General features: G+C 27.4%; 3 protein-coding genes across 3 annotated transcripts in view; 2 read left to right on the top strand and 1 right to left on the bottom strand.

The window, feature by feature from the left end:
• The window catches only part of Phum_PHUM606500 (Homeobox protein ceh-19, putative), a gene marked incomplete at both ends in the record, with an annotated part of 1,238 nt that extends 618 nt beyond the window's left edge, over positions 1-620 (top strand). The window contains 2 exons of the mRNA XM_002432919.1: positions 107-210; positions 321-620. Of these exons, the coding sequence (XP_002432964.1) occupies positions 107-210; positions 321-620 (404 nt within the window). The remainder of the gene's footprint in view (positions 1-106; positions 211-320) is intronic.
• Positions 621-2,985: 2,365 nt separating this feature from the next.
• On the top strand, positions 2,986-5,709 carry Phum_PHUM606490 (sucrose transport protein, putative; the record flags this gene model as incomplete). The annotated part of the gene is made up of 10 exons (XM_002432918.1): positions 2,986-3,182; positions 3,250-3,512; positions 3,584-3,853; positions 3,926-4,027; positions 4,280-4,422; positions 4,500-4,661; positions 4,742-4,927; positions 4,992-5,122; positions 5,213-5,387; positions 5,479-5,709. 10 exons carry the CDS (start codon positions 2,986-2,988, stop codon positions 5,707-5,709), a joined length of 1,860 nt encoding a protein of 619 aa, XP_002432963.1.
• Positions 5,710-6,400: 691 nt separating this feature from the next.
• On the bottom strand, positions 6,401-9,880 carry Phum_PHUM606480 (ATP-binding cassette subfamily B, member 7; the record flags this gene model as incomplete). The annotated part of the gene is made up of 13 exons (XM_002432917.1): positions 6,401-6,619; positions 6,700-6,831; positions 6,945-7,218; positions 7,313-7,476; positions 7,631-7,788; positions 7,887-8,061; positions 8,149-8,325; positions 8,406-8,507; positions 8,762-8,928; positions 9,023-9,203; positions 9,278-9,502; positions 9,633-9,774; positions 9,831-9,880. 13 exons carry the CDS (start codon positions 9,878-9,880, stop codon positions 6,401-6,403), a joined length of 2,166 nt encoding a protein of 721 aa, XP_002432962.1.
• Positions 9,881-11,688: the final 1,808 nt, after the last annotated feature.

Here is an 11,688-nt window from a genome sequence, read left to right as displayed (position 1 = left end):
CTTTTTTTTTTTTTGGGGGGGGAGGGGAAAAAAACATTCCAAAACCTTAGAAATGCTATTGAAAAATTTAAAATAATAATAATAATTTTTTCATTGATTTTAAAAGCACCAAAACCGACGGGAAGAAGATCTAGAAAACCGGGAATCGATAGAAAACCAAGGCAAGCCTACAGTGCAAAACAATTAGAAAGATTGGAATCGGAATTTAAAGTAAAATTATTATTATCATCATCATTATTATTATTATTATTATTATTATTATTATTACTATTATTTAATGATTGGTGTGCGAACGATAAAAAAAAATTTTTTTTTTCTAGATCGACAAATATTTAAGCGTGAGTAAACGTATGGAATTGTCAAAAGCTCTCAATTTAACGGAAGTACAAATAAAAACGTGGTTTCAGAATCGACGGACAAAATGGAAGAAACAATTGACTTCGAGATTGAAAATAGCTCAAAGACACGGTCTCATACCTCCCCCTCCTCCCTACATACCAGGAGGACCTCCGATTTTTGGTCCTTTTTGCCCCTCGACACTTTTCCCATCGACCGTTATTCCATTTCACATACAACAACCACCTGCCAAAGATATAGAAAATTTGTCGTTGTCCGAATGAATGAATGAGTGAATGAATGAATGAGTGAATCCTCTTACTTTACATTAATTACGTAATTTGATAATTTAAATAAAGCAATAATAATAATAATAATAATAAGTGTAACCGTAAAAGTATTATGTAACAATTTGTACCAAAAAGTATTATTATTATTTTTAATATTTAAAACAAATTCGGTAGTTTTCTTTTTTTTTATGATCGGATGTTTTCCAGTAAACTTTCTCCAGATTCCAGATTCCAGAATTTGATGAAATGTAAGGCGTATGAGGCACAAATCAAAAATTCCATTTTAAAATTCTTCTTGAGTGATTTCCAGCACGAATGCATTCACCATCACCGGAATCATTACCATTTCCTGTTATCCAAACAATTTCCGGTTTCAAATCCCTCCTCCTCCTCCTCCTGTATTTTAACCTTGTTTCCATCGGTGCGAATACTTCAATTAATTAACACAATTTTTCCAGAATTTTCCACGGATTTTTTATTGATATCCGGTTTGTCGGTGTGGTTGAAGGGGTTCTTTCCTTGTTTTTTTTCTTCTGCTGAACTTTCTGAACAATACCCTCGATGTCATTACGGGTCTTCGAGTGCGTTCTACCATTTTTCATCAACCCCTTTCATTTCGAATTCTCAACAGATGTGACCAGTTAATAAGTGTTACAAATTTTCAAGTATCCGGTAATTTATTATTATTATTATTATTGTTAATCATCAACGGAAACGTTATTATTATTATTATTATTATTATTATTTGACATTTTCCTTAATAATAATTTTATTGATATAAATAATTTGTGATAAAAAAAAAATCCTTTTTTTTTCACACCCACACAATTCACACCTGAAAAGGTGAGTTCAGGTACACGAAATAAATTTTTAAAATTTATTAAAAATTTATATGCTATTTACTAACACTTATTTATTAATAAATAAATAACGACGAGTTTCAATAGTTAATAAATAAATAAATCGGAATCAAAAAGATTCCGATAATTTTTTTTTTATGTAATAAAAATTTTAAAAACCTTGAAAAACTAAAATAATAACATTGCGTACATATTTGTCACGTGGGGGTGGGGTGGAGTGGGGGGAAGTTATTTCACAATTTCAACCCCTCGAGGGGAGGGTTGATTAATTTTTTTGCGAAATTTTTATTTTTACAATATAAATTATTATTTATCGAAATGAAAACATACCGATTGAGACACGATTATTAACACGTGAGTTTATTTAATTTATTTTTAATAATTTATTTTATTTAATAATATTTATTTATTTATTTATTTATTTAAGCCCTTTTTTATTTATCCATCGTTAAACGGATCGTATAAAAAATAATAATAATAATAGTAAAAAAAGGCGATAAATTTAAATTTACATGGATTTTATTCGTGTCGCGAAAATTTAATACCCAAACAATAAATAAAATCCATTTTATTTAATTTTAAATAAATAAATAAAAAGCAGACGAAACTATTTATTTATTTTTTTGTTAAAAATAAGCGCGAAAAAAATTTAATTAGTTATTAATAAATAATTATTTTTTTAAAAATGTAAACTTTTTCATATTATTAATAACAAAAAAAAAATTTTTTTAAATCGAATTTTTTTTAAATAAATAAATAAATAAATTTATTTATTTATTTATTTATCGATAGATAAATTTAAATGAGTTTAAAATAAATTTATATTTACGAAGAAATAAAATAAAATAAAATTTAAAAAAAAAGTTTTTATGAGTTTGCGCGGTATAAACGATGACATCCGTTTTTTTCGGTAAAGAACAAAAGAAATTTTTTTTTTTTATTATTCGCCGCGGAAACAACACACACACACACGCATTTTATTAAAAAAAAAAGTTATGTATTTATTACGGTTATTATTAATTAATTAATTTTTATTAACCGTTTAATAAAAAAATAAATTTCGAAAGTAAGTAAGTACGTATTTTTTATTAAACACGTTTTTTAATAAAAAACGCACAAACGCACGCGTAATCATTTTTTGTTTAACTCTCACGTTAATTAATTTTATAAACAATTTAAATAAATTAACAAAAAACTGGATTGTTATCAGTAATGTTTCTTATCACTCGAGAAAAAAAATTAAAAAAATTAAATTTCGTTTTAAATAAAAAAACTTAAAATTTTTTTTTAATAAATAATACACTCCAGTTTTTTTTTTCTTTAAACAATTATTAATTGTTTATAACAATTCATTAACGTAAAAATAAATAAATAAATAAATAAATAAAAAATCAATCGATAATACATGAAGGAAAAACTTACATAATCGAGGATTATTATGTCACGTGTTTAAATTTAAAAAAATTTTTTTCGTTTGAAGGGGAAGAAAAAAAAAGAAAATGGTCGACAAACTTTATAAATATGAGGGGGGTTTGTACGGTCGATTACACGACGTTAGAGATAAAGCAAGAGAAAGGATAAAACAATGGAGAGAAGAACATCCGAAAAGTGTTCGCGATATCGCTTTGAACATGATAAAACCAAAACAAAAGATGGACGAAGACAAAACGTTGGACGAATACGATCACATATACAGGTAATTAATGATAATAATAAATATGGCGGAGTTGCGGTATCGTTATCACCTATGATTTATTTTTTAGGAAAAAGACAACGAGCGAACTGATAAGAATAAGCGCTGCCGTTATGGGTATCGAATTTAGTTATGCTGCCGAAACGGCATTCGTGTCACCTATCCTTTTAAAAATAGGTGTCCAACATGAACATATGACTATGGTATGGGCCCTAAGTCCGATTTTGGGTTTTCTCATCACTCCGATTTTAGGTTCGTTAAGTGACGGAAGCAGGTTATCGATGGGAAGAAGGCGGCCTTTTATATTATTATTAGCATTGGGTGTACTCATGGGTGAGTTTGTCATTTCACGATTCAAAATTGATATATATTAACGAACTTACCCTTTTTCCTTTGTCCAAAAGGTTTAATATTGGTACCGAACGGTGAAGATTTCGGTCTCGCATTGGGAGATTTCGATTTCTATTCGAATTTGACTAATCGTACTCAATACCCTATAAAAAATATATTATCGTCAAAAGAAGTGACAAAACCGGAAAATTCATATTCGAATCAACAATATTCTCACCCTTGGGGTATCTTTTTCACCGTTTTGGGTACCGTTTTGTTAGATTTTGATGCTGATTCCTGTCAGAGTCCTGCTAGAGCTTATTTATTAGACGTTTCCTTACCGCGTAAGTTAAAATTCTTCTTCTTTCTAGAAAAAAAAATTATTATTATTATTATAAATTATTTTTGTTAAATAGAAGATCACGCGAGAGGTTTAAGCACATTTACCGTCATGGCAGGTTTGGGTGGATTTTTTGGTTACGCATTGGGTGGAGTTAATTGGGACGTCACAGCCATCGGTAATTTTATTTATTTTTTAAATTAAATGTTAATAATAATAATAAGTAATAAAATTTAAATGAGAAAAAAAGGAAAAAGAAAAAAATTTTATACGAAAGCTGTTGGCTGTCGTATTAAAAAACTTTGATGAGATTTAATTAAATTGATGGTAACGAACGTTAAATTAAATTTTTTTTTTTTTTTTCTAGAATTTTCCGTTGTTTTCCCCTTCGACTAATAAATTGATTTGATTTTTTTTTTTTTTTTTAAAGGAAAATATTTAGGAGGTCACATCCGAACGGTTTTTACATTTATCACATTTCTTTTTATAATATGTATTTCTTGTACTGTGACGTCATTTAAAGAAATACCATTGAATTTTCTTCAAGAACAAAAGAAGAAACATTTAAAAAAGGTTTTATTTTTATTTATTTGATTGTTATTTAAACTTACGTTTGTTTGATGATGATGATGATGATGATTGTTTGACAGCTTGCCGAAGTCAAAACACAAGAAGGTTTAAAAATATCTGACGTAGAAGTATTAACGTATGGCACAATAAAAGATTCTTATTTGGACGTGGAAGAATCACGTGGTCATGGTCCTGGAGTAAATGATCAACTGGAACAAATTATCACGGATGATGTTGGAAAAGTAATAATGATAATACGGGAATTTTTGTTTTTTTTTTCCAGCCGAATTAAAAATTTTATTATCATTATTACCTGTCGCAGGTGGTAGATTCATCGTCGAATTTGGAAATTCCATCTTTGAAAGAATATCTTTTATCGATCGTTTTCATGCCGAAATCCCTGAAGATGATTTGTTTGACAAATTTATTTTGTTGGATGTCACACGTTTGTTATTCTTTATATTTTACGGATTTTGTCGGTGAAGCTGTTTTCAACGGGAATCCATTGGTAAATAAACGTCTTCGCCATCTTCTTTCTTTACCACAATTAAATAAATTTTTTTCTTTTGTAGGCTCCTCAAGATTCTCAAGAATATAAATTGTACGAAGAAGGTGTTAGATTCGGTTGTTGGGGAATGAGCATGTATTCATTATCATGTTCTTGTTATTCTTTAATCATCGAAGGACTTATAAAAAGGTTTAAGTAAGTTCTGCCATTTTTTTCTTTTTTTTTGTTTTCTTCTTTTAATTTTCTGAAATGAAATTTTTTATTTTATTTTATTGATTTGATTAGAGCTAAAAAAGTTTACGTCGGAGGTCTTTTATTTTATTCATTTGGTATGTTCTTGATGGCCGTTACCAAAGATAAAATTGGTGTCATTTTATTTTCATGGACAGCCGGTGTTATGTATTCAACATTGTTTACATTACCTTATTTATTGGTCGCTCATTATCATTCGAACGGAGTGGTTTGTTATCAATATTATCATTATTAATATTTTTTTTTTTTTTTTAAATGTTCGATCGATAAATTAATTTTTTTTTTTTTTGTAAAAATAGTTTGAACTTACTAAAGATGGCGAAGTTAAACATAATAGCAGGCAAAGAGGATTGGGAACTGATGTTGGAATTGTCAGCAGCATGGTTTTCTTGGCTCAATTTACTTTAGCACTGGGTATGGGAGAAATTGTTAGTTGGACAGGTACGACGACAGCTGTTGTAAGTGCTGCTTCCGTTTTAGCTTTTTGCGGTGCTGTAACAGCCACAAGAGTCATGTATTTGGATTTGTAAACTTATTGCCAATGTAAAAAAAAAAAAAATTATTATTTATAAATAAATTCTATGATAATATATATACACAATTTTTTTTTTTTTAAACACGATTCACAAACAATTAATTTTTTTTTTAAACAAATAAAAATCTATTAATTATTTAAATTAATAAAAATAAATTTATGCCTATTAAAATTTTAATTACAGACAGTATTAAATAAAGTTTTTCCTTTAAAAGGAAAAATGTATCACAAAATTTTTAAAATTTACTCCCCATAAAATTAAATCATATTTTTTTATGTATACGTTACTTGGTAAAATTTATAAAACCGGAAATGGATGCGTTTAAGTTAAAAATTTATTTTAATTTTCAACTATAGTTGTTGCCATCCATTTTTTTTTCGTAACATATACATATTTATTAATTTTTTTTTTCACAAACAAAATATTAATATTATTTAATTAAAGCTATATAATTTATTAAGCAATAAATATTATCAATATATAATATAATTTTATTTACAATGTGATTAGATTTTTTTTTTTTTTTTTTTTAGAAAATATACAATTATATTGTTGTTTTTCTGTTAAACCGTTTAAAAAAAAAATAATAATAAAAACTGTAGTAAAACGTAGATTACTGAAAATTAAAAAATTCATCATTTTTTAATTAATTATACTCTAGGAGACTCCCATATGATGTTTATATTCATGCTGCCGGTGAAGGTATTCCAAATTGTTGTTTTTCCCAAAGTTCTGAATACAGACTGTTTTTAGAAGAGAGTAAATTGTAATGATTTCCGCTCTCGACAATTTTTCCTTTATCTAAAACGAGAATTTCCGATGCATCGAGAACGGTCGACAAACGATGAGCGATGCAAATTGACGTTTTATTTTCCGTTGCTCTTTTCAATGCGTCCAATATGTTCTAAAAACAAACAAACGTTTGTTCGTTTAAGGGAAAAATAAAAAATAAAATCTAGACAAAAAAAAAAAAAATATTTATACTCTTTCTGTAATCGAATCCAAACTTGACGTGGCTTCGTCGAAAATTAATATTGGTGAATCTTTTAGTACTGCTCTGGCAATGGCGACCCTTTGTTTTTCACCGCCGGATAATTTTAATCCCCTTTCTCCCACCTAAGAGTGAGAAACATTAATCGTTTATTATTATTATAATAATAATGTTTTCCGAATCGACATTTTAAAAATATCAAACGAAATTTTAAATTGTTCAGTATATGATAACTCACCGGCGTGTCGTAACCTTTAGGCCATTGCAAAACGGTTGAGTGCAAATCGGCCAGAGAGGAAGCTTTGAAAACTTCTTCTCGAGTTTTATTTAAATTACCGTAATGTAAATTATAATAAATCGAATCGTGAAAGAGTACGCTATCCTGTGGTACGATCGCAATATTTTTTCGCAGAGATTCTAATTCCACGTCTTTGATATTTTGCCCGTTGATTAATATTTCACCGGAATCCGGTTCGAAAAATCGATACAGAAGTCGTATTATCGATGATTTCCTGTTCAATTTAATAAGTGATTTATTACGATATTTTCTTGTACTAAACGAAAAAAAAAAAAAAAAAAAAACATCGATATTATTATTAAACCTACCCTGAGCCTGAACCGCCGACGATGGCAACTTTTTTACCAGGAGGAATCACAAACGATAAATTTTGCAAAATTGGTTTTCCTTCTTCGTATTGAAAGAAGACGTTACGAAATTCGATAGATGCTGTTTCTGGAGATATTTTCAATAGCGGAGCTCCAGATTTATTCTATTAAAATTAAAAAAATAATAATGATAATAATAAATGAATTATTTATAAAATGACGGGCTCTCGGACGCCATTAAATATAATTCTTCTTTGCAAACATCAGTCTTTTAGTTTTCTAAATAAAATTTTTTAAATATTTATGTTATCAACGTACCTTGATATGTGGATCCATGGTCATAAGCAAAAACATGGTTTGCATATCTATTAAAGCTTGTCTGACTTCTCTGTAAACTGATCCTAAAAATGCCAATGGTACTGATAATTGAAATAATAAACCATTGACCATGACCAAATCCCCGACTGTCATGTTTCCTAAATAAATAATTGATTTGAATACATTTAAAAAAAAAAAAAAACAAGATTTTAATAGCATTTAATGTACGTCCCTTTTTAAAATAAAAAAAAAATACCTTTGACTATTTCTTTTGCAGCAAGAATCATAATTACACTTAGAGCCACGCTAAAAATTCCATTTTGTCCGACATTAAGTAAAGCCAAACTTGTTGACGTTTTTAAACTCGCCGTTTCGTATTTTTTTAAAGCACTGTCGTATCGATCGGCTTCAAATTTTTCGTTATTAAAATACTGGAAATAAAAAAAAAAAAAAAAAAACACTAACGATTCTTTACAAAAAAAACAAAAATTGTTTGATAAATAAAATTTTTTAACTACCTTGACCGTTTCGTAATTTATCAAAGAATCAATAGCTTTGTTTCCGGCATCATTTTCTGCTTGATTCATGTATACCCTAAATTTCGTCCGCCATTGTGTTATTCCGAGAGTATAAGCAGCATAAACTCCGACACATGACAAAGCAACCGTTGCAAACTCTGGCCCGAAACGCCAACCCTTAAATAATAAACAAATGAATTAATTATATTTAAAATCAGTTGATTTAAATTTTTGAATTAACTGAATAATAAACTCACCAATATAGAACATACTAAGATGAGTTCGATTACAGTTGGCACCACATTAAATACCATTGAATTTAAAGCGAAATTAATACCCCTACTCCCTCTGTCTATAGCCTGAAAAATATGGAGACAAGTTTTAAATTTAATTTAAATATTAACTCTAGTCAAAAATTAAATTAAAGAGATTTTAATAATTGCCATGGCTAGTTATCAAAATATTTGTTTTTATCAGCAAATACAATGAAGCCTATTTTCTAATTAACATTACAATAAAAGTTCAGATTACTCGAATCGATTAGCCTAATTATATGATATTTATTTTAATTTAATCAATTTGAAAAAAAAAAAAAAAAAAAAAGATTTCTTACTTTTGACAAAGCGCCTGTTTGTCTTGATAAATGAAAAGATAAATCTAAAGAGTGTAGATGAAGAAATACATTTTTAGCAATTTTTCTAATCGAATGCTGAGCAACTTTTGCGAAAACAGCATTTTTTAGTTCACTGAATCCGACAGCTCCAGCTCGAGCAATACCGTCTAAAAAAAAAATTATTAAAAATTAATCAAGCATTATTTCTTTTCATAGTATACATTTATTATTTGAGATAAATGTTTTTTACACTCTACACACATCCAATCATGAGTGAAACTGCAGCAGTTAAAAGAGCTTCTTCTGGTGAATTCATGTTAAGACCAGTATTCAGCCCATCAATGGCACATTTAAAAAAAAAAGGTACAGAAACGTTTAAAACTTTAGAACCCACCAATAAACCTAATGCAATTGTAACTCTTTTTCTGATTTGTGCATCATTCTGTAAAACAAAAAAATTTAACATTATAATATTTTGGCAAAAAAAAAAAAGATCGAAATTCAGATAGAGCCCACCTTTGGCCAAATATACGACATCATTGCATTGATCATGTCCAAACCAGTAACTTTCGTAGCCTGAGGAAAATATATTTTTTCTCGAGCCAAAGATGAGACTCCTGGATGAAAACAATCTCTCTTAGGAGGCGAATTTCTTCCCGTAAAAGAGCCATGCTTTTTTGGGTCAGATGATTCGTTTTTTGGAGTTGAGAGCTTACAAAATACTGAAGAAGTGAAGATATACTGTAATACAAAAAAAAATCAGGTAGATGAAATCATGACATTATTTTATATTCGTTTAAAAAAAGAAAACTTAAAAAATTAAAAAAAAAAACTACTTATGTCTTGTAGTAATAGTTATTTCTCATCGTACCCTTTTTAAAACTGAGTTATCAGTTAAGTAACTAAATGAATTAATTAGCCTTACTGATTTAATAGAGTTATTTGCAGGAGAAGCTGTATAAATGGATCTATTAATTTTGCAGTTAACACACCATTGGTTGAGTTCAAGATTTCTAAACAACTTAGAAAATTTTTTTAATTTAACTACAGTTCGATTTAACAGAAAAACTGACGCCATGACACTGTAACGCATAGAGGCAAGAACCTTGAGAAGGTCATTTTTGTAATTATGTCTATGGTAAAATTTGTTGAAAATATTATTGAAACAACCGTGAAATTTTTAAATTAAAATCTTAATTAATTTTAATTTTGTTAGTAAAAGCAATTTTGATATGCAAAAATTCAAATTAATTCAATTTGCCGGCCGCTGAATAAAATTTACCAATCAATCAAATTTTGTGTATATGGAGAACAAATTTTTAAATAGCACAATAAAAAATGAATTGTTAAAGAACTTAAAAAATATTTTCAATTACAATACAATTAAAAAATTATTAAATCAAGATTTTCTTTGAAAAAAATACGTTCCACGATGGAATTTTTAACGGTTATTTTAAATTTTAAATATGTTTTGAAAAATGGCAACATCGCTTTTAACTCTTTGCCGTGCGCACCTATTAAATTTGCAGTGAGTTTTTCTTCAAGTGGATTTTAGTTTATGTTATTATTTTTCGTAGGATTACGTAATTATTTATAAAATTAATTTTTATTTGTTATATTAATTATTATTGTAAATAAAATAATGAAAACTTTTGTAAAATAAAGAGGGGGGAAAAAAAATCGTGGGCCGGAAACATATTACAAAAGATTTATTATTAATATACTTTTATTGAATATAAAGTGAAGTTTGTAAGTGAAACAAAATGGCCACCTTATTTAATAGACGCCTGACAGTTGACCCATATAATAATTGCCGTTTACAAAAATAACGTTAATTGAATTCACAATAACGATTAACAAGTCCGGCCATGTTTGTTAAAATCATAGTTTGTTTTATGATTCCTGTACGATTAGTTGAAAAAAGGATTTTATAATGTAAACAGGTAAGATAAATATTTCAATTGATTTAATTACAGTTTAAACAGTTTTTTTGATTATTTTTTTAAATTAATTTTTTTTGAGTGCATTTTCTTAAAAAAACCTCTCAACTTTATTATACATTAAATTTTTTTTGTTTTAAGCAAAAAAGAAAAAAAAAGCTTCATTATAATTTTTTGTTGAGTTAAAATTTTTTCTATAAAACATTCATTTGTTGCATACAAAAAAATTTTTTTACTTTATTATTTACTGTGGATAAATTATTTTTGTTCTTTTGTTTCATTTAATCATACACACACACACACATGTTTTTTTTGTTTTGGATTAAATATTATTAATTAGTTGTATAATTATATGCTTTGCTATGGGGGGAGACCAGAAAACATTATTCGTTTTCTTAAATGAGATACATATTTTTTTATTATCGGTTTTTATTTTTTTATTTTTATTTTTAATGACAAGCAGCAGCAGGTAGTCATAATATATTTTTTTATTACTTCCAGCTGTCTTAATAAAATTTTTAACTTTATTAATATTGTTTATCTTATATATATTTGTTTTATTTTGTTTTAATGGATTTTAAAAGTAACAATATCACTTTAACTACTCGATGTTTCTTTTCATTTCACAAAAAATTTTTTTTTTTTTACATGTTAATCTAACTCGAAAAAAAAAAACTTTTTTTTAAAACTAATATGTGATAGTATAATTTTTTTTCAACTATAATCTTTCTTTGTGCAAAAATAAAATAATCTTTGAAAAGAGGGAAGGAAGGAAGGGGGAGAGGGAGAGGGGGGGGGTAAAAAAAAATTAACATGATAAAAGGAAATGCAAAAAAAAAAAAAAAATTTATTTCAATAACAATAATAATAATAATTTATTATTCAAACGTTGAAACGCGAATGAATAAACACGTGGTGGTGGTGGCTTTTGTTGTGTGTTTGAAAATAATTATGAAATGTCACGAACTCTAAAAATTATAATAATAT

This window comes from Pediculus humanus, genomic scaffold (assembly GCF_000006295.1).
Source record: "Pediculus humanus corporis 1103172108318 genomic scaffold, whole genome shotgun sequence".
NCBI classification, from domain to species: domain Eukaryota; kingdom Metazoa; phylum Arthropoda; class Insecta; order Psocodea; family Pediculidae; genus Pediculus; species Pediculus humanus.
Note: the sequence above shows the minus strand (reverse complement) of the source record. Positions and strands in the feature narration are given on the sequence as shown.